We start from the raw sequence: 22,441 nt of genomic DNA, 5'->3' as shown, positions 1-22,441 counted from the left end.
ATAAGTATTTCCCCTCCTTAGGTGTGACAATAAACATTTCAAGGTGATGGCTCACTACTGCAGCCACATCAGTCAAGCATTCACAGGGAAAATAGATTAACAAAATGACAGAGTTGGATTAGAGTCATCTAATCCAGCTCACTGATCAAGCAGAATATCCTATATTATTCCAGACCAATGGTTTTCCAAACTCTTCTCTAAAAGCTGCAGTGTTCGAGCACTGAAACTTCTGAAGTTCTATCAGGAAGTTTCTCCTTAGTTCTAGGTTGCTTCTCTCTTTGATTAGTTGCCATCCATTGCTTCTTATTCTGTCTTCAGGTGATTTGGAGAATAGCTTGACTCCCCTCTTCTTTGTGGCAGCCCCTTCGATAGTGGAAGTGATGATAATATTGGTATTACTTAGGACAGGGGTCTCCAACATGTGGTCTGTGGCCCAGTGATGGTCTTGGAACCTGGCCACAGAAGCCGTGGGTGACCACATGCACATGAGTGTGAAGCTGCATTTGTGAAAGCCACACACTTATGCACGAAACCACCCTCTCTCCTCGCCCCCACTGCCTCTGCTGGTCCCCTGAGTCCAAAAGGTTAGTGACCACTGATTCAAGAGACAGGAATGACTGAATCCACTCTTGTTCCTTTTCTTCAGATAGGAGCTTCTACTCAAGAAGATTGCCAGAATTTTACAAAAGTTTAATGATGAATTCCAGCCTGAAAGATATGGATGCTACACAGAATTATTATGGGTATACCAATGAGAGTGACTCATATGAGAATGCAGACGAGATATACCTTTCTGATTTAGGAGCAATTCTTTGCCTACTTATTACTTTAATTACCTGTTGTATTGGGTTTGTGGGCAACGGCTACATCATTTGGTTACTTGGCTTCCAGATTAAGAGAAACAGTTTCACCACATTCATCCTTAACTTGGCCATTGCAGACTCTGTGTACCTGACATCTGCATTTATATATTATATTGATACATTTTTTACCAGTCTTCAAGCAAGGGAAACACTCAATCACCTCTGTATCTATTTCATGCACATGACGTATACCAATGCAAACTTTCTTCTGACAGCCATCAGCATGGATCGGTGTGTGGCTGTCCTCTTCCCAATCTGGCATCGCTGTTCCCGGCCAAAACATTTGTCAACCACAGTGTGTGTCCTCCTGTGGATCTTCTCTTTCCTCCTGTGTGGAATTATGAGCATTACAAAAGTCTTTGGAAATTACAATCTGCGCAAATTCCATTTCCTTGTGACTGCTATAGTTTGCCTTCCATTGATCACACTCTCTACCATGGTCCTTTTCATCAAAATGTGTCTTAAATCAGATCAGAAGAATCAGGGTCGGCTTTTACTGACGATTGTCATCACTCTTCTCTGTTTCCTCATTCTTGCTTTTCCATTTTGTCTCCTTGCAGTGATTATTAGTTTTTCCAGTGCCAAAGCTTACAATAAACTGGAACTGTGGTTTGCATATAGTATACTATTTTCCTGCCTAAACAGCAGTATTAATCCTGTGATCTATTTTCTGGTTGGGAGGAAAAAGGGAGTTCGCTCCAAAGAGAGCTTGAAGGTCGTTTTGCAAAAGGTCTTCAAAGAAGCGGAAAGGGGTGGAGGGAGATAGAAGAGCTCAAACCCTCTTACAAGATCTCTGTGCTTCTTTCTGAGTAGCAATGAATGATTTGCACTTGAGGCTGTTATCTTATAGGTGGGACCAAATTTCTTTCAACATATTGGCTCTTTCATCTTAACAGACTTATAGAAAATTACATTTGAAGAGATGTCTACATCAATCCCCAATTAATGCTGTGCAGGACATGAATTGCATGGCATTTATAAAATACTCATCTTTTTAAAAATATATTTTTATTAATTTTCTTTTTTTTTTTACATCGTAAAACTTCACGGTATCAATAACGTTCTTGGCATCTATACAGGATTTTGGTTTAAATATAATACATTATATTGCATTTGTCTACTACTAAATAATATCTTTAGCTATAATTACTATTCTTATATCTTTATATATAATTACAAATTTTTATTTTACTTTCTTAAGGATTGTTTCAATTAACATTTTTGTCTCACTTCTTGGTTCTGTTTGTTAGCCATTTATACCAATTGTTCCAAATTGTAAAGAATTCAGAGTCATCTTTTTCTTTCAATTTCATTGTTAGCATATTCATTTCAGCACTTTCTATTACTTTGTGTATTATTAGTTCTTCACTGGGGGTATTTGGTGTTTTCCATACCTGCGCAAAGGCTATTCTGGTGGCTGTTGTAATATGTAACACTAAGTACTCTTTTTGGTAGTCTTTCTTTGATGATTCCCAAAAGGAAGGATTCCAGTCTGAGCTCAATCTGATAGCCAGTGATCTCTTTTAACCAATTTTTAATTTGAATCCAGTATGTCCTGGCCTTGGGGCACATCCACCACATGTGATAAAATGTACCATCAACTTTTTTTGCACTTCCAACATTTGGGACTCACGTTGGAGTAGATTTTTGCCAATCTCATTGGAGCTAAATACCATCTATAAAACATTTCATATATGTTTTCTTTGTATGCTGCAGATACCGTTAACTGATAATTTATGTTCCATATTTTCTCCCATTCCTCTAATTCTATAGTGTATTCAAAATTCTGTGCACATGAAATCATTGTACTTTTGACTATTTCCTTTTCCATTTTGAAATCTAATAAATATTTATATATTTTAGTTATAAGTTTTTGTTCCAGTGCCATTAATATTTTATCTAATTGGTTCTGCCCTTTGTCAAATCCAAAATCTTTTGAGTCTTTTTTATATTTATTTTGAATTTGCAAATATGGCCACCAATCAATTATAATTCCATTTTCCTTCAGTTCTTGGCTTGATTTTAATTTCCCTTGACTATCTAATAATTCTTCATAGCTTGCCATTTTCCATAGGTCTAATCTATTTGGATGTATTATGGCTTCCATGGTTGACAGCCATCGTGGGATTTCCATATAGTGTTTACCTTTGATTTTTTTCCAAATTGTACTCAATGAATCTCTTATTAGGTGTTGATTGAAATAGGTATGTATATTACTTTTGTTTCCCCACAAAAATGCATGCCAACCTATCAAGAGGTCATGTCCTTCTCATGTTAAGATTCTCTTGTCCCTTAATTTAACCCAGTCCTTAATCCAACTCAACACCGCTGCCTGGTAATAAAGCTCCCATTCTGGTAGTCCAAGACCGCCTCTACTCCTATTATCTTGTTTCATTTTAATATGTGACCGCTTGCCCAACCAGACAAGCTTGAATGTCATTTTATTTAGTTCTATAAAAAAAGATTTCCCTAATTTAATTGTTTAATCGTTTGGAATAGATATATTAGTTTTAGTAACGTATTCATTTTCAACATTGCTATTATTCCTAATATAGACAGTTTCAATTTGGCCCATAATTCCAATTCTTTTCTGATTTGCTTAATCAGTTTAACATAATTGTCCTCTTTTAGTGATGAACAGCTGGGTGATATCCAAATTCCCAGGTATTTCACTTTTTTTACTATTTGCAGTCCCATTATGGTTCCTAATTCTAATTTCTGTTTTGTTGTACAGTTTTTGACTATCGCCTTAGTTTTATTTTTATTTATTTTAAATCCTGCCACTTCCCCAAATTTTTCTATTTGTTGCAACAATATTGGTCCTGAATTCATTGGACCTTCCATTAGAAATACCAAATCATCAGCAAATGCCTGAACTTTATATTCCTCATTTCTAATTTTAATTTCATGAATCTCTGAGTTTTGTCTGGTTGCAGCTCGCAACACTTCTAAAGACAAGATAAATAACAGAGGCAATAATGGACATCCTTGTCTCACGCCTTTTACAATTTCAAAATCTTCAGTGTGATCTCCATTTAATAATACACTTGCTTTTTGATTTGAGTATATTGCTTGTAATGTTTTTTCTATAGTAGTGCCAAAGTTCAGCTTTTTAATCTGATATAGCATGAATTTCCAATTGAGATTATCAAATGCTTTTTGTGCATCTAAAAAAATTAAAGCTGCTTGTTTTTCTCGGTGAGCTTCATAGTATTCAATCAAATTTAGTACTGTCTTAATATTGTTTTTAATTTGTCTATTTGGCAGGAAACCATTCTGATCTTTATGTATAAGTTCACTCAAAATTGGTTTCATTCTTTCTGCTAATATTGTCATGAATATCTTATAATCCGTATTTAGCAACGAGATTGGTGTATAGTTCGCAATTAGTTGTTGATCGGTGCCATCTTTTGCAATTTAAGGAGATGTATGCCTCGGACCAGGACCTCGAAAGTCTAGCTTGCATTAATGCCTCATTATATAGTTCCAGTAATATTGGTTCAAATATTTCAGATAAATTTTTGTATAGTTCTCCTGGTAGACTATCTGGGCCTGGTGTTTCATTATTTTTTTGTTTTTGTATCACCTTTTGTAATTCTGTTAATGTTATTTCTTTCTTAAGTACTTCTCTATTTTCTTCTGAGATTGGGCTCAAACTGTTTCCTTCCAAGTAGTATCTAATGTTCTTCTTCTATAACTTCTTCTTGCTTATAAAGCTCGCCAAAATACCTTTGTGCAATTCTCTTTTTCTCCTCCATCTGATAATACACTGTCCCTTCCTCATCCTTGAATTGCTGAATTAGTCTTTTCTCTTTCTCTATTTTTAATTTATGGGACAACCACCTTCCTGGTTTATTTGCTGATTCAAAGAAATTATGTTTAAGAGATTTTAAGTTACGTGCATTTTCCTCAATATCTATCAAATTTACTTCAAGTCTAATCATCCCTATTTCTTTCTTAACTTCCATATTTTTGGGGTCTTTTTGGAGCTCATATTCAATTTTTTTAACCCTTTCTTGTAATTCATTCTGTTTCTTCCATTTTTCTTTATTTTTCTTAACTATATAGGCTATTGATATGCCTCTCACAAAGGCCTTTGTAGTGTCCCATAAATTTTGTAAACTAATATGTTGTTTTAAATTAACCTTAAAGAATATTTCTAACTCATTTTTAATTCTTGAGATATATTCTTTTTCCTTTGTTATTTGTGAATTTAATATCCATCTCCTTTTCCTTTTACTATGTCCTTTCCATGTAATTTTAACCGGGCTATGATCAGCCCATATATTAGGCATTATCTCTACTAATGTCTTTCTCAATTGCCCCATTAACCCATTGATTCTGGACCATGATTTTTGTGGACTAGAATAAAATGTATATTTCTTCTCATTTGGATTCCTCTTCCTCCATATGTCTTCCAAATTGGTCTCATGTGTTAAATAAAAAAAAATTTTTTTTGGTAGAATTCTCTTTTTTTTTCTTCTCCTAGTCCCTTCCATACTAATATAGTCTTTTTTAACATCAACAATGGCATTAAAGTCCCCTATCAAGCAAATATTTTCTTCACCTACACTAATTATTTTATCATATAGTCCCTTATAAAACTTCTGGCTATCATTAGGGGCGTATATCCCCACCAATAAATTTTAAATTAATTTGTATCATTAAAATTCTGCCTTGTTCATCTGCATAGATTTTTTTTTGCATTTGTTAGGAATAACAAGGTTACCTAACGTAGTTTGGGTAAAATAATATATATAAACTATGATAGTAAGTTTAAGTGTGTGTCACTTTAAACTACAAAGCATGTAATTTTGGGTGCGGTTGTGAAACCGCCATAAGAGGGAGCAAGAGAACATGCTGGATTGATGGATTGATGGATTGATGGATTGATGGATTGATGGTTTGCTAACTGCGTGTTCCCTACTGCTGAGTTTTTGAACATCGAAGGAAGAAAGGAGGTTTGACTTATTCATATCTCTACTGCGAGGAGATATATTACTGGACTGATATTTGTAAGTTTACTGACCTCTTTTTCGACACTGGACTTTGCAACTGAATAATCCCTGGACGGACTGAACTAGTGAATGATATATGGACTGTTTGACTATGCTAAACCTCTTACTGGAATAAACTATTTAACTAGCACAGTGTATCTGTTTTACTGAGTGTAAGCTACAAAAACGTTTATCTCACATATTTTGCCTGACTGCCGTGCACATTCTGCTAGGGTGTATCCCTAACAGCGTTTATCCCTTCTTTAAATGAAAATTGCTACCTGCAGTCATATCACTCAAAACTATTCACAGAGAAAGTAGAACAACAGAATAACAAAGTTGGAAGGATTTTTGGAGGTCATCAAGTCCAACTCCCTTATGAAGTAGGACATCCCATGTCATTCCAGACAAATGGTTGTCAGATCTCTTCTTAAACCCTGCAAATGTTGGAGCATCCAGAACTTGTGAAGGCAAGCTGTTCCACTGGTTACTTGTTATCATTATTAGGACATTACTCCTTAATTCCAGGTTGGTTCTCTCCTTGACTAGTTCCCACCCATTGCTTCTTGTTCTGCCTTCAGGTGCTTTGGAGAATAGGTTGACGCCATCTTCTTTGTGGCAAACACTTAGTGGAAGTTATGATAATATTGGTATTATTTATGAGAGCTCATCAGCTGTGGTACATGACCCGATGATGCTCCACAGCCCTTTAGAAACCAAGCCAAAGTTGTGGATGAGCACATGCATGCGAGTGCAAAACTGCATTTGTGAAAACAGCACACCTATGTGCAAAGCCAATCCCCTCTCTCCCCACATTGCCTTCACTGCTTTTGCTGGCCCCTGATCTGTAAAGACCACTGATTTAGGAGACAGGAATGACTGAATCCATTCTTCTTTCTTTTGTCCTAATAGGAGCTTTCATTCAAAAATATTTTCAGAGATTTACAAAAGCTTAATGATGAATTCCAGCCTGGGAGATCTGGATGCTACAGAAAACTATTATATCTGTAACAATACCAATGACCTATATGTGTACTCAGAAGGGGTCACCCCTTCTGATTTAGGACAGAAAGTATGGATAAGCATTTTTTTAATAACTTGCTGTTTTGGATTTGTGGGCAATGGCTACATCATCTGGCTACTTGGCTTCCAGATTAAGAGAAACTGTTTCACCACATTCATCCTTCACTTGGCCATTGCAGACTCTGGGTACCTCGCATCTGTGTTTATATATAGTATTCTTACATTTACCAATTTTCAAGCAAGTGAAATATTCTATCACTTCAATGTCTATTTCGCCCTTGTGATGTTCACCAATGCAAACTTTCTTCTGACTGCCATCAGCATTGACCGGTGTGTGGCTGTCCTCTTCCCAATCTGGCATCGTTGCTCCCGGCCAAAACATTTATCCTTCAGTGTCTGTGTCCTCCTGTGCATCTCCTCTTTCCTCCTGAGTGGAATTATTAGTGTTATGCAAATCTTGGTAAACTACAAGGTGGCTGTTCTCCATTTTCTTCTGATTCCTATAGTTTGCTTTCCGTTGATCACAGTCTCTACTGCAGTCCTTTTCGTCAAAGTGTGCCTTAAATCGAATCAGAAGAATCAGAGTCGGCTTTTACTGATGATTTTAATTACTCTTCTCTTTAATTACTCTTCTCTCTAATTACTCTACTCTTCTCTGTTTCCTCATCCTTGCTTTCTCGTTATGTGTCTTTGCAGTGATTATTAATTTTTCAAGTACCAAAGTTGACAATAGACTGGAACATTGGACTATGTGTAGTATAATATTTTCCTGCATAAACAGCAGTATTAATCCCGTGATCTATTTTCTAGTTGGGAGGAAAAAAAGGAGCTCAGTCCAAGGAGAGCATGAAGGTCATTTTGCAAAAGGTCTTCAAAGAAGCGGAAAGGAGTGGAAGGAGATAGAAGAGCTCAAACCCTCTTACAAGATCTCTGTGCTTCTTTCTGAATAGCAATGAATGATTTTTCACTTGAGACTGTCATCTTCTAGGTGGGAGCAAATCACTTTCAACATATCAGCTCTTTCATCTTAATAAACATACAAAGAATTGCCTTTGAAGAGATGTCTATACCAGTCCACAACTAATGTTGTGTAGGACATGAACTGCATGACATTTGTAAAATACTCAGCTTCTTTCTTGAAATAATATGTTTACAAATACAGGGGAAGCACCAGCCACACCTGCTGTTTCCAGATTTCACCTAAAGGCAGTTAATTTGTGAAATGAAGCAACAGTAAGAAAAACAGATAGAACCAGTCAGAAATCAGTTCAGTATTGTGGTAATATATCCATCATATTCTGCAAGTTCTTGTACAGCTTTGTAAGATCTGGGGGTATCTCCAAACGCTCCTCATGAGGGCAGTAGTGTCTTTATGATGAGAGTTTGATCCTGTTATGGTCTGCTAAGCTCAGAGGCCAGGAATGTGCGTGGGAGTTCACAGTACCTAGCCGAGCCATTTCCATGAGACCTTTGGTGCCCTGCTTTCTCACGGGAACTTTATCACCTTCGCTGAGGCCTAGCTAGATAATGCTGCTGAGCTAATGTTGAAGTCATTGTTTTGATTTTGTATTTGCATTTTCTTAATAAATACTGCTACCCGAGGGCTCTCGGGGCTGGCAGTTGCTCAGACGTCTTCCCTGCGTCTCCCATTTTTTCAATTGCCAGTCCACCACAGCACTATATGGTGAAATTCAACAGAGCTACTGCCCTGGGATAGAAGCTATTTTTCAGCCTATTTGTCCTTGTTTTTATTATCCTGCACCGTCTGCCAGATGGTAATAGTTTAAAAAAAAAAAGGGTTCCCAGGATGAGACTCTTTTGAACTTTCTTCAGGCAGCAGGAGCTATAAAGCTTTTCCAGAGAGGGGAGAGGGCAACCCATGATTCTGGGCAATGACATTAACTCTTTGGAGCACTGTCCCATCTGCCACTGTGCAATTGGCAAACCATATACAGTAAGTTAAAATACTCTCTATGGTGCAGGGGTAGAAGCAGGGGTGGGATCCGACAGGGTTAACTACCGGTTCGGTGATTTACGATGTGTTTCCCTGCATGCTGCGTGCATGCCTGTAAATTGTCATCAGCTTGCTGCCTGGACAGTTCAGCAGCTGTGAGTGCTTCTCAGCGTTTGAAACAGCACTTTTTTTCCTGCTTTTTTAACCGCAGCTGTGCCTTGCACAGCAGCTGAGGTTGAAAAAGCAGGAAATAAAGGTCAGGTAAGAGCCCGGGCAGGTGGGTGGGCCAAAACGTCAGCAGACATAGAACTGGTTCTTTGTCTGCTGCTCTTCAGAGCTACTGGTTCTACAGAGCTGAACAGAACTGGTAGAATCCCACCCCTGGGTAGAAGGTCAAATTCAGTAATGAACATTAAGGCTTTAACCTCTTACTAAAATGGCAAAGAGCAAGAGAGACCGTTTTCAAGCATACTTCAATCCTTGGGAGCAACCGAAGAGAAAAATAGTCCACAGGTGAAATCTGAAATCCATCTGAAGGATGGAAAGATGGCTAGTTAAGCAGGGAAGCAGCTACAGCTGGGTACAACAGGTCCTTAGCCATTCTACAAATCTGCAGGGAAAGAGTTCTACTTGGGTTCCTTGGTGCTCTCAGAGTTTGATTGCTTGTTTGAAGACGTTTTGTTACTTTGCTAGGTAACATCATCAGTGCTAGAAGGGTTTGATCTTTGTTTATAAGTACAATAGCTTCCCTGCCAGTGTTGGTGGGAGTGTTGGTAGTTGCTTGATTATGTTTACTGTTTGATGGTTTTTCTGAGTTTGTAATTCCTTGACTAGAGCTTTTTTTTTTTTAAAGATTCACTGCAGAGCATGGCAAATATAAACGTTTACTGTATGGTTTCAAAGAGGGGCTAAATGCTTACAGATACTGCAGGTTGGTAGACACCAAGAAGAACAAAGTGAGAAAGCAGAGCTTTGTTGTTGTTGTTGTTATACACTTGTTTGTTTCCTTTTTCCTATTCTCAATGCATAAATTGTAATGAACAGTACAGCTACCTTATGGTTATCAGCAAAAACATATAGTTCATAATCAATATTCATGTATTTTTCTCTCTCTTTTACTGTTGTAGAGCGATGGTAATGAGAGGCTTAAACCAGAGCATACGAGTAACAGTCTTTATTCAGGGGAATAAAGGGTTGTCGCGTCTGCCCAGCTAACAGGCAGACTGCAAGCGAACAACGGCTGGCTCTGCCCGACAGCCGGCTTTTATAGCCGACTGTCAAACGGAGCCAACCAATGGGAGCTGCTGGTGCTCCCGCTCAAACAGCGGACCTGGTTGGGAACTCCAACCAGTCCCAAAGACATAACATTTACTTTAAAGATCTAAGTTATCTAAACAATGAAGTGTTAATAATCTCCAGTCCACAAGCTCTCCAGGGACATATTGAGGGTTAAGGGTTTCTGTTTCTGAGCTACTGAAGTTATTTATAATTGCTTCTGTTTGAGTTTGCTCCATGTTGGAGAAATCTACAATTGGTTTGTAAAATGTATTTCATGTATCTATAAAGATATTAAATGAAGCATCAGCCATCTGTGTTTATTTTTCTGGTGCTGAATTAATGCTGCAAAGCTCTAAAAAAAGTCATTTAATCAATATTGGTTGTTGGCATAATTCACATTATCCTGATCTGTTGAGCTTGCAGTCTGCGGGCTGGATAAGACAATCCGATTCTTGTTTTTGCAAAATAATCACAAACTGTAGAATAAGGAGAGTACCCAACAGCTTTGGTTGTCAAATTCAGTTCTGAAGGAGAACCGAAGAAGCTTCTTGGCTAAAAAGCAAAACGTTTTCAAAGAAAAAAACCAAAATGCCAGAAAAAAAAAAGTTCAGTTGCCTTTTGTAAAAATCCAGTTGCCTTTTGGAAAAGCACTTTTGGGATTTGGTTAGAAAGGCATCTCCAGGCAAAGATGTTAAGCTTCAATATCCCATCCTTGTATTTCTAATGACCAAAGAGGCAAAATAAACATTAAAGAGAAGATAGTATCAAAACAAAAGAACAAGCTCTACAAATGAATCATTGTGATCAGCTAGCTCTCACACTTAGCGGTCAAAGTCCCATTTATCAGCTGGGAAATCCAACTGTCAGTGAAGTTTTGTTCTTTGGTCAATCAGCAAATAGTCTGCTTAATCAGAGCATCTTAAAAGAAATATAATCTGGATAACAGCTTACACTGTGACAAATGAATGCAAATAATTTCCTCTGTTTCCAGAAAGCTTTCTTTATAAGGAGATGCTATATTTCTGAACAGTTCTTCAAAATTTAACTCTGCCTGACTTGGCTTTTGGTTCCCTTGCCTTAGGACAAGGGTCTTCAAACTTGGACAGTTTAAGACATGTGGACTTCAACTCCCAGGATTCCTGAGCTAACATGACTGGAGGAGGAATTCTGGGAGTTGAAGTCCACAAGTCTTAAAGCTGTCAAGTTTGAAGACCCCTGCCTTAGCAGGCTCAAAGCAACTGTCTCTCTTTTACACTGACTGTTGGTGATTATCTGAAACAGACAAGGATAGTATCTTGGGAGGTCACATGGTGGTGGTTTCTGATTAGAAAATCCACAGTGTATGTGTGCATCTTTTAAACTTTCATGACAGAAGCAAAAGCTCTTCAGGTTTTCACAGGAGATCAATCCTCACCTGCTATGCTGGCCCTGAACCCTGTTCCTTTTCTAAAAACACATCTGAAGGTTTCTGCTCAGTTTCTGCTTCCAGGTACATCCAAATCTGCAGACAATTCTTTGAACCTTGTAATTCAAGATAGGGTAGATGGATTTCCCTTTTGTTGATGAATTTCATCTAAATAGGATTTTGCCTGCAGGTCTTGCCATCCTCAGTCACTGCAGACCCTTAATATGAAACAATAATCTTCCACTCAGAGACTTCGAAGAGTTTGGGACCACCACTTTCAGGTAAGTTACAATTTTGGAAGGTTTAATTAGATCCAGGGATATGCAAACAGAGCAATAGTAGCTGCATATTTATATGTTGACTGTCATGACAGCCTCAGTTGAGGTTTCCTGGTTTTCACACATTTTCCAACCTACTTTTAGCCATCATGACAGAACAATACAAATATGTCAGAAGCAAGCAATCTATTTTGAACCCAAAGTCAAGAGAATAAGATATTTCTTTAGCTTACCCATAAACATTTTTCATCAGTTTTGGCTCTTCAGTTCTGTAAAAAAAACCATTCCATTTGTCTATCAACTGGGAAAGTTCCAGTTAATCACAGAAAGTTTGAACACATGCAGATGGGAAATCTTCTATACTTAAATAATGAAGAGCGGTCCAACCTGGAACTAAGAAGATTGAAAAGAAATCCTAGGGGGTGACACGATAGCAGAATTTCAATATTTGAGGGGCTGCCACAAAGAAGAGGGTGTCAATCCACAACGCTCTTCTTAGATGTGGCAATAAACAGTTCAAGGAGTTGGCTCATTACTGCAGCTGCATCACTCAAACTAGAGATGGTCTTCAACAATTTTAGCTAAGGGTTCTCTGCCTGGTTGCTGGGTTGGTGCGGCCATGGTGGGTCTTGCCAAGTTGACCTCCTATACCACGGTGGAGGGGTGTTGAAAATGGCCTCCTCGGGCTCCACAGGCTCTCTGGAAGCCAGAAACAGGCCCATTTCTGGCCTTCCTGAACTTTGTGCATGCCCTGCACTTACCTGTTTCCAAAACAGGCCACGTGGGGATTCTTGGGAGGGGTGGGGTGGGGTGGGCAGAGCCAGCCAGGAATGGGATTAGGGGGTTTTCTAAACTGCTCAGAATCTTAGCTAGGAGCTCTCCCGAACCCTTGCGAATCCCCAGCAGCCCACCCGTGGCTCAGACTATTCACAGGGAAAGAGGAATAATAATAACAGAATTGGAAGGACTTTGGAGGTCATCTAGTCCAACTCTGTGATCAAGCAAGAGATCCTATACCATTCAGAACAAATGGTTGTCCAATCTCTTCTTAAAAACCTGCAGTGAGGGAGCACCCACAGCTTCTGAGGATGAGCTGATCTACCTGTTTATTGTCCTGTCAGGAAATTTCTCCTTACTTCTGAGTTAGTTCTCTCCTTGATTAGTCTTGATCCATTGCTTCTCCTTCTGCCCTCAGGTGCTTTGAAGTACAGGTTGACAGCGCCTTAGATACTAGAAGCTATGACAATATTGGTATTATCCAGGAGACAGGAATGATTGAATCCACTCTTCTTTCTTTTCTTCCGTTAGGAACTTCCTAAAGGATTGTCAGACGATTATAAAACCTTAATGATGAATTCCAGCCTGGGAGATCTGGATGCTACACAGAACGATTATGAATATAACATTACCAGTGATTCATATGTGTATGAAGATGGGATCATCCTTTCTGATTTAGGATGGAATATATGGATAAGCATTTCTTTAATTATCTATTGTATTGGATTTGTGGGCAATGGCTACATCATCTGGCTACTGGGCTTCCAGATTAAGAGAAACCGTTTCACCACATTCATCCTTCACTTGGCCATTGCAGACTCTGGATTCCTCGCCTCTATGGTTATACATAAAATACATTTATTTACCTATTCCCTAAGAAGCAACATACTCTTCCTTTTCTGTGCCTTTTTCTCCCACATGATGTACATCAACGCAAACTTTATTCTGACAGCCATCAGCATTGACCGGTGTGTGGCTGTCCTCTTCCCAATCTGGCATCACTGTTCCCGGCCAAAAGGTTTGTCCTCCATGGTGTGTGTCCTCCTGTGGATCTCCTCTTTCCTCTTGACTGGAAGTATTGTGCTATTCACAAATGTCTTTGGAAAATACAACCTGTTTGGTCTCCATTTCCTTGTGACTGCTATAGTTTCCCTTCCATTGATCATACTCTCTACTCTGGTCCTTTTCATCAAAGTGTGTGTTAAACCTAAACAGAAGAATCAGGGTCGGCTTTTACTGATGATTTTAATTACTCTTCTCTGTTTCCTCATCCTTGCATTTCCATTAAATGTCCTTGTGGTTATTCTTAATTTTTTTAGTATTCAATACGGCCCTCACCTGCGGTATTGGAGGGAAGGTGTTCTACTGCTTTCCTGCCTAAATAGCAGTATTAATCCAGTGATCTATTTTCTAGTTGGGAGAAAAAAAAGAGCTCAGACCAAGGAAAGCATGAAGGTCATTTTGCAAAAGGTCTTCAAAGAAGCAGAAGTGACTGGAGGGAGATAGAAGAACTCAAATCCACTTACAAGACCTCTGTGCTTCTTTCTGAGTAGCAATGAATAACTTGCACTTGAGGCTGTCATCTTATAGGTGGGAGCAAATCTCTTTCAACATAATAACACTTTCATCTGAATACACCTAGAAATAATTGTATATTTGAAGAGATGTCTACATCAGTCCACACGTAATGCTGTGCAGGACATGAACTGCATGGTATTTATAAAATAGCTTATTTTGCTTTCTAGAAATAAGATCTTTTCAAATATAGGAAAAGCACCAACTACATCTGCTGTTTCCAGATTTCACCTAAAGGCAGTTAATTCGTGGAATGAATCAACAATGAGTAAAATTAAAATAAAACCAATTAGAAACCTCTTCAAATTCAATAATTAACAGTGAGGCTTTGGCCTCTTACTAAGAAGGGAAGAGCAAGAGGGACTCTTTTCAAGCATATTCCATGCCTTGGGAGCAACAGAAGAGGCGAACTCTAAAATCACCAGATCGGTATGAAAGGATGGAAAGATACCACCCCAATATAGCAATAGCAATAGTACTTAGACTTATATACTGCTTCACAATGCTTTACAGCCTTCTCTAAGTGGTTTACAGAGTCAGTCTCTGGTCCCCAACAATCTGGGTCCTCATTTCACCCACCTCAGAAAGATGGAAGGCTGAGTCGACCTTGAGCCTGGTGAGATTTGAACTGCCAAATTGCAGGCAGCCCTCAGGCAGCAGAAGTAGCCTGCAGTACTGCACCACCTCAGCTCAGATAAAATGTCAAGCTTTGAAGTGTATTCAAGCTGCTTTCACTTTTACTGCTTTGCAGCTTGCCAACAGATCTGGGAGAAAGAGAAGGAGAGACTGGAATGTGTATTCTAGACAATAACCAGAAACATGTTCATGGGAACCAAGGGTGTTTCAGCAGGTGTTTGTCAGTCATGGAAATCTTCCCACAATACCTGGGACACCTAAATGGACAATGTGACCTGCACTAATGGGGGAAGGGAGGATTCTACACATTAATTCACAGATGACAAACTCAACCATGTCATGTAAAGTCACATGATGTATTGCAATGTTTTTTGCCAGGGTGGGGGTGGCCTGCACGTGATGTATCTGGTCTATGGGCTGCCAGTTTGACACCCCTGCTTTAATTATACTGAATTGTCTGGGAATTACCCAGAGCTGCTTTCACTTTCATTTTGTGCCGAAATGATGTACTCAATAAAGTTTTGCATTAAGAGATTGGATTGGATCAACAGTGCTTGCTTGGTTGGGTTTGTCAGTGAGAACCTTGACATAAAAATGGCAATGCTAAGAACAATCAAGTCAACATTAACCAACAAGGTTTTTAGGCATAATTTGCACTAACCTGTTCCTTGATGACATCATCCATCAGATAATCATACTGCTGTTGTTATCCACAATGAAGGCTGGAGAGCTTACAGTTTTTCATTCAATTGTCCAGCCATTCCCACTTGGTCTGAAATATGCTGAAAAAGAAGATGAAAGGGAATCCAGCATTCCACATTCTCTGCTTCTTAAACTTCGGAGACTGCCAAACTCAAACAAGATGGCCAAATATGACCAACATTAGTCAACAGAGCACCGGTCTCAAATCCTGAGATTAGAAGTGGATATTCCCCACATGAAGCCAGAAGCCAGACTAAGGTCAACTCCATCCACAATTATATAGACTCATTGGTGAAAATGACAGAGGTCCAAAGAACACAGCTAGGTTAAGCACATTATACTCTTACTAGATAAGGGACATGATGGCTCAGTGGCTAAGAAACTGAGCTTGTTGATTGAAAGGTTGGCAGTTCAGCGGTTCGAATCCCTAGTGCCACATAATGGGGTGAGCTCCCGTTACTTGTCCCAGCTTCTGCCAACCTAGCAGTTCAAAATCACATCAAATGCAAATCGAAAAATAGGGACACCTATGGTGGGAAGGTAATATTGTTCCATGTGCCTTCTGTGTTTAGTCATGCCAGCCACATGACCACGGAGACCTCTTCGGACAGTGCTGGCTCTTTGGCTTTAAAACAAAGATGAGCACCACCCCCTAGAGTCGGGAATGACTAGGGCATTTGTGCAAGGGGAACCTTCACCTTTACCCTTAGTAGGCTTTGCTTATAATGTCCAAAATTTGTCATACATTGGAGTATAAGCAATATTAAGCAGATTTTCTGCAATAAATATTCTATCTGTTCTGGGATGGGTAAGCAGATCTTGTTAAAAGCCGCACACCATGAGAAATATTCTTTATCTTACAGAATCAATATGAGCATCAAGTGACAGGACAATCTGGTTCTTGTTTCTGCAAGATAATCACCAACTGTAGAATAAGGAGAACCTTGGCTGTCAAGTTCAGTTCTGAAAAAGAACTGAAAAAGCTTCTTGGCTGAAAAGCAACATGTTTTTAAAGAAAAAAACCCAAGAAAGTTTAGTTGCCTTTTGGGAAAGTGCCTTTGGGAGATAGCCAGAAAGGCATCTTCAGGCAAGGATGTTAAGCTTTATTGTCCCCAGTCTTCATATTTCTAATGACCAAAGAAGGGAAGTAAACCTCAAGGAGAAGATAGTATCAAAACAAAGGAACAGACGGCACTGTTGAATGACTGTGACCAGCCGAGTCTCTTCCTCAGTGGTCACAGCCCCATTTATCACCGGAGAAATTCAACTGTCAGTGAAGTTTTGTTTGTTTGATCCTCTCACATCAATCAGCAAATAGTCCACTTAATCAGAGCATCTTAAAACTCAAGGGAACCATTTCCTCTGTTCCTCAAAAAACTTTCTTTATAAAGTTTGTATAAGATGTTTTACAGGTGGCACCTACCCCAACGAGACTTGAGAGAATGTTTAAGAATAAATTGGATAAATGCTGGAAATATCATCAGATACCTGGCTCATATTGTCATATGTGGTTGACATGTTCAGACGCAAAGAAATATTGGACTAAAATCCACATATGGTTGAAAAAAATGATAAAACAACATGCAGACTTTAAACCAGAGGTCTTTTTATTGGAAATCATACCGGACATATACAACAAAGAACTGAAATATTTGATTGTAAATGTTTTAACAACGGCTAGAATTGTATTTGCGAAGAAATGGAAAAATGACAAAATACCTATGCAGGAGGAAGTTATCAAAAAAATTTATGGACTGTGCTGAAATGAGTAAACTGACATTTGAAATTAGAGAACAAGAAGATAAGCAATTTTATATGATATGGGATTTTTTTTATCAATGGTTGGATAAAAAGGCATGGTAATATAATAGACTAGATAATTTTGTAATAGAAATCTAATAGATTGATACAAAACGTAATATAGATATGTATAGCCACTGGTTGAAAGTATAACATAAAGTTTAAGATAAAATGTGGGACATCTCCTATAAAATGATGGAATAAATAGTTTTAGTCATGGATGATTAATAACTGATAAATATACAAACATAAGTTAGTGTGAAGACTGATATAAATTGTGAGTAAATGACTACAAAAGTATAGCACAAAAGATATGTAACCAACTGAAACACTGTGTGTATATAAAATGGAAGAGGATTTTATGTTTTTATGTTTTTGTATGTGTATGGTTGTGTTTAAAAATAAAAAAACTTTATTTTTTAAAAAAGCTTTCTTTATAATATTGCTGAACAGTTTTTCAAAATTTAACTCTGTCTGACTTGCCTTTGGATTCACTTGCCCAAGCAGGCTCTCTCTTCTACATTGACTGTTGGAGATAATCTTAGACAGACAAGCATCACATCTTGGGTGTCACATGGTGCTAGATTCTGTTTAGAAAATCCACAGCATATATATGAACCTTTTAGAGTTACTTTTTCATGCCAGAAGCAAAAGCTCTTACATTTTCTGCAGGAGATCAATCCTCACCTGCTATGCTGAACCCTGTTCCTTTCTAAAAAAAAAAACCAACAACACCTCTGAAGGTTTCTGATGAGGCTCTACTTTCAGGTACATCCAAATCTTCAGACAATTCTTTGAACTTTGTAACTCAAGATCGGGTGAATGGACTTCTCTTCTGATGATGAACTTCATCTAAATAGGACTTAAAGACATTTTGCCTGCACTTCTTGCTGTCCATGGTCACTTCAGCCCTCAATATTGTGACACAATAATCTTCCACTCAGCGACTTTGAAGAGTTTGGGACCACCACTTTCCGGTAAGTTACAATTTTGGAAGGTTTAGTTAGATCCAGGGATATGCAAACAGAGCAATAGTAGCTGCATATTTCTATACCTGATATTTATATGTTGACTGTCATGACAGCCTCAGTTGAGGTTTCCTGGTTTTCACTCATTTTCCAACCTACTTTAGGCCATCATGACAGAACAATACAAATATGTCAGAAGCAAGCAATCTATTTAGAACCCAAAGTCAAGAGAATAAGATATTTCTTTAGCTTACCCATAAACATTTTTCATCAGTTTTGGCTCTTCAGTTCTGTAAAAAACCATTCCATTTGTCTATCAACTGGGAAAGTTCCGGTTAATCAGAGAAAGTTTGAACACATGCAGATGGGAAATCTTCTATACTTAAATAATGAAGAGCAAACCAACCTGGAACTAAGAATAGTGAAAGAAGTCCTAGGGGGTGACACGATAGCAGAATTTCAATATTTGAGGGGCTGCCACAAAGAAGAGGGTGTCAATCCACAGCACTCTTCTTAGATATGGCAATAAACAGTTCAAGGAGTTGGCTCATTACTGCAGCTGCATCACTCAAACTAGAGATGGTCTTCAACAATTTTAGCTAAGGGTTCTCTGCCTGGTTGCTGGGTTGGTGTGGCCATGGTGAGTCTTGCCAAGTCGACCTCCTGCACCACAGTGGGGGGGGTGTTGAAAATGGTCTCCCCGGGCTCCACAGGCTCTCTGGAAGCCAGAAACAGGCCCATTTCTGGCCTTCCTGAACTTCGTGCATGCCCTGAACTTACCTGTATCCAAAACAGGCCACGTGGGGATTCTTGGGAGGGGTGGGGTGGGGTGGGGTGGGCAGAGCCAGCCAGGAATGGGATTAGGGGGTTTTCTAAACTGCCCAGAATCTTAGCTAGGAGCTCTCCCGAACCCTTGCGAATCCCCAGCAGCCCACCCGTGGCTCAGACTATTCACAGGGAAAGAGGAATAATAATAACAGAATTGGAAGGACTTTGGAGGTCATCTAGTCCAAATCTATGATCAAGCAAGAGATCCTATACCATTCAGAACAAATGGTTGTCCAATCTCTTCTTAAAAACCTGCAGTGAGGGAGCACCCACAGGTTCTGAGGATGAGCTGATCTACCTGTTTATTGTCCTGTCAGGAAATTTCTCCTTACTTCTGAGTTAGTTCTCTCCTTGATTAGTGTTGATCCATTGCTGCTTCTTCTGCCCTCAGGTGCTTTTAAGTACAGGTTGACAGCCCCTTAGATACTGGAAGCTATGACAATATTGGTATTATCCAGGAGACAGGAATGATTGAATCCACTCTTCTTTCTATTCTTCTGTTAGGAACTTCCTAAAGGATTGTCAGACGATTATAAAACCTTAATGATGAATTCCAGCCTGGGAAATCTGGATGCTACACAGAATGATTATGAATATAACAATATCAGTGATTCATATGAGTATGAAGATGGGATCATCCCTTTTGATTTAGGATGGAATATATGGATAAGCATTTCTTTAATTATCTGTTGTATTGGATTTGTGGGCAATGGCTACATCATCTGGCTACTGGGCTTCCAGATTAAGAGAAACCGTTTCACCATATTCATCCTTCACTTGGCCATTGCAGACTCTGGGTTCCTCGCCTCTATAGTTATATATAAAATACATTTATTTACCTATTTCCTAAGAAGCAACATACTCTTCCTTTTCTGTGCCTTTTTCTCCCACATGATGTACATCAACGCAAACTTTATTCTGACAGCTATCAGCATTGACCGGTGTGTGGCTGTCCTCTTCCCAATCTGGCATCACTGTTCCCGGCCAAAAGGTTTGTCCTCCATGGTGTGTGTCCTCCTGTGGATCTCCTCTTTCCTCTTGACTGGAAGTATTGTGCTATTCACAAATGTCTTTGGAAAATACAACCTGTTTGGTCTCCATTTCCTTGTGACTGCTATAGTTTCCCTTCCATTGATCATACTCTCTACTCTGGTTCTTTTCATCAAAGTGTGCGTTAAACCTAAACAGAAGAATCAGGGTCGGCTTTTACTGATGATTTTAATTACTCTTCTCTGTTTCCTCATCCTTGCATTTCCATTAAATGTCCTTGTGGTTATCCTTAATTTTTTTAGTATTCAATATAGCCCTGACCTGTGGTATTGGAGGGAAGGTGTTCTACTGCTTTCCTGCCTAAACAGCAGTATTAATCCAGTGATCTATTTTCTAGTTGGGAGAAAAAAAAGAGCTCAGACCAAGGAAAGCGTGAAGGTCATTTTGCAAAAGGTCTTCAAAGAAGCAGAAGTGACTGGAGGGAGATAGAAGAACTCAAATCCACTTACAAGACCTCTGTGCTTCTTTCTGAGTAGCAATGAATAACTTGCACTTGAGGCTGTCATCTTATAGGTGGGAGCAAATCTCTTTCAACATAATAACACTTTCATCTGAATACACCTAGAAATAATTGTATATTTGAAGAGATGTCTACATCAGTCCACACGTAATGCTGTGCAGGACATGAACTGCATGGTATTTATAAAATAGCTTATTTTGCTTTCTAGAAATCAAATCTTTTCAAATATAGGAATAGCACCAACCGCATCTGCTGTTTCCAGATTTCACCTAAAGGCAGTTAATTGGTGGAATGAATCAACAATGAGTACAATTAAAATAAAACCAATTAGAAACCTCTTCAAATTCAATAATTAACAGTGCGAAGGGAAGAGCAAGAGGGACTCTTTTCAAGCATATTCCATGCCTTGGGAGCAACAGAAGAGGCAAACTCTAAAATCACCAGATCGGTATGAAAGGACGGAATGATACTACCCCAATATAGCAATAACAATAGTACTTAGACTTATATACTGCTTCACAATGCTTTACAGCCTTCTCTAAGTGGTTTATAAAGTCAGCCTCTGGTCCCCAACAATCTGGGTCCTCATTTCACCCACCTCAGAAAGATGGAAGGCTGAGTCGACCTTGAGCCTGGTGAGATTTGAACTGCCAAATTGCAGGCAGCCCTCAGGCAGCAGAAGTAGCCTGCAGTACTGCACTCTAACCACTGCACCAGCTCAGATCAGATAATATGTCAAGCTTTGAAGTGTATTCAAGCTGCTTTCACTTTTACTGCTTTGCAGCTTGCCAACAGATCTGGGAGAAAGAGAAGGAGAGACTGGAATGTGTATTCTAGACAATAACCAGAAATGTGCTCATGGAAACCAAGGGCGTTTCAGCAGGTGTTTGTCAGAGTCATGGAAATCTTCCCACAATACCTGGGACACCTAAATGGACAATGTGACCTGCACTAATGGGGGAAGAGAGGATTCTACACATTAATTCACAGATGACAAACTCAACCATGTCATGTAAAGTCACATGATGTATTGCAATGTTTTTTGCCAGGGTGGGGGTGGCCTGCACGTGATGTATCTGGTCTATGGGCTGCCAGTTTGACACCCCTGCTTTAATTATACTGAATTGTCTGGGAATTACCCAGAGCTGCTTTCGCTTTCATTTTGTGCTGAAATGATGTATCAATAAAGTTTTGCATTAAGAGATTGGATTGGATCAACAGTGCTTGCTTGGTTGGGTTTGTCATTGAGAACCTTGACATAAAAATGGCAATGCTAAGAACAATCAAGTCAACATTAACCAACAATATAATTTGCACTAACCTGTTCCTTGATGACATCATCCATCAGATAATCATACTGCTGTTGTTATCCACAATGAAGGGCTGGAGAGCTTACAGTTTTTCATTCAATTGCCCAGCCATTCCCACTTGGTCTGAAATATGTGGAAAAAGAAGATGAAAGGGAATCCAGCATTCCACATTCTCTGCTTCTTAAACTTCGGAGACTGCCAAACTCAAACAAGATGGCCAAATATGACCAACATTAGTCAACAGAGCACCGGTCTCAAATCCTGAGATTAGAAGTGGATATTCCCCACATGAAGCCATAAGCCAGACTAGGGTCAACTCCATCCACAATTATATAGACTCATTGGTGAAAATGAGAGAGGTCCAAAGAACACAGCTAGGTTAAGCACATTATACTCTTACTAGATAAGGGACATGATGGCTCAGTGGCTAAGAAACTGAGCTTGTTGATTGAAAGGTTGGCAGTTCAGTGGTTCGAATCCCTAGTGCCACATAATGGGGTGAGCTCCCGTTACTTGTCCCAGCTTCTGCCAACCTAG

At 39.1% G+C, this 22,441-nt stretch overlaps 4 protein-coding genes across 4 annotated transcripts; all 4 read left to right on the top strand.

The window, feature by feature from the left end:
* Positions 1-693: 693 nt before the first annotated feature.
* LOC148126478 (mas-related G protein-coupled receptor member H-like) lies at positions 694-1,629 on the top strand. Its single transcript, XM_087928720.1, has one exon. The coding sequence runs from the start codon at positions 694-696 to the stop codon at positions 1,627-1,629; it is 936 nt and encodes a 311-aa protein (XP_087784846.1).
* A 5,189-nt stretch (positions 1,630-6,818) lies between these two features.
* Positions 6,819-7,786, top strand: LOC148126477 (mas-related G protein-coupled receptor member H-like). The gene is given in 3 exon segments (XM_087928719.1): positions 6,819-7,467; positions 7,580-7,710; positions 7,712-7,786. Coding segments are annotated over 3 exon segments (855 nt in total).
* A 5,359-nt stretch (positions 7,787-13,145) lies between these two features.
* Positions 13,146-15,551, top strand: LOC113451556 (mas-related G protein-coupled receptor member H-like). Its single transcript, XM_026722935.2, has one exon. The coding sequence runs from the start codon at positions 13,146-13,148 to the stop codon at positions 14,079-14,081; it is 936 nt and encodes a 311-aa protein (XP_026578720.2). The 3' UTR covers positions 14,082-15,551.
* A 2,390-nt stretch (positions 15,552-17,941) lies between these two features.
* LOC148126476 (mas-related G protein-coupled receptor member H-like) lies at positions 17,942-20,672 on the top strand. The gene is made up of 2 exons (XM_087928733.1): positions 17,942-18,265; positions 19,589-20,672. The coding sequence occupies exon 2, from the start codon at positions 19,628-19,630 to the stop codon at positions 20,561-20,563; it is 936 nt and encodes a 311-aa protein (XP_087784859.1). The 5' UTR covers positions 17,942-18,265; positions 19,589-19,627; the 3' UTR covers positions 20,564-20,672.
* The last annotated feature ends 1,769 nt before the right edge of the window (positions 20,673-22,441 follow it).

This window comes from Pseudonaja textilis, chromosome 3, assembly GCF_049901715.1.
Source record: "Pseudonaja textilis isolate UNSWEBS1 chromosome 3, rPseTex1.2, whole genome shotgun sequence".
NCBI classification, from domain to species: Eukaryota; Metazoa; Chordata; class Lepidosauria; order Squamata; family Elapidae; genus Pseudonaja; species Pseudonaja textilis.
This window is presented reverse-complemented; position numbering and strand designations above follow the sequence as displayed.

Bases quoted from the DNA above. Each gene is read 5' to 3' on its own strand.
- LOC148126478 (XM_087928720.1), top strand. From the start codon at position 694: ATGATGAATTCCAGCCTGAAAGATATGGATGCTACACAGAATTATTAT.
- LOC113451556 (XM_026722935.2), top strand. From the start codon at position 13,146: ATGATGAATTCCAGCCTGGGAGATCTGGATGCTACACAGAACGATTAT.
- LOC148126476 (XM_087928733.1), top strand. From the start codon at position 19,628: ATGATGAATTCCAGCCTGGGAAATCTGGATGCTACACAGAATGATTAT.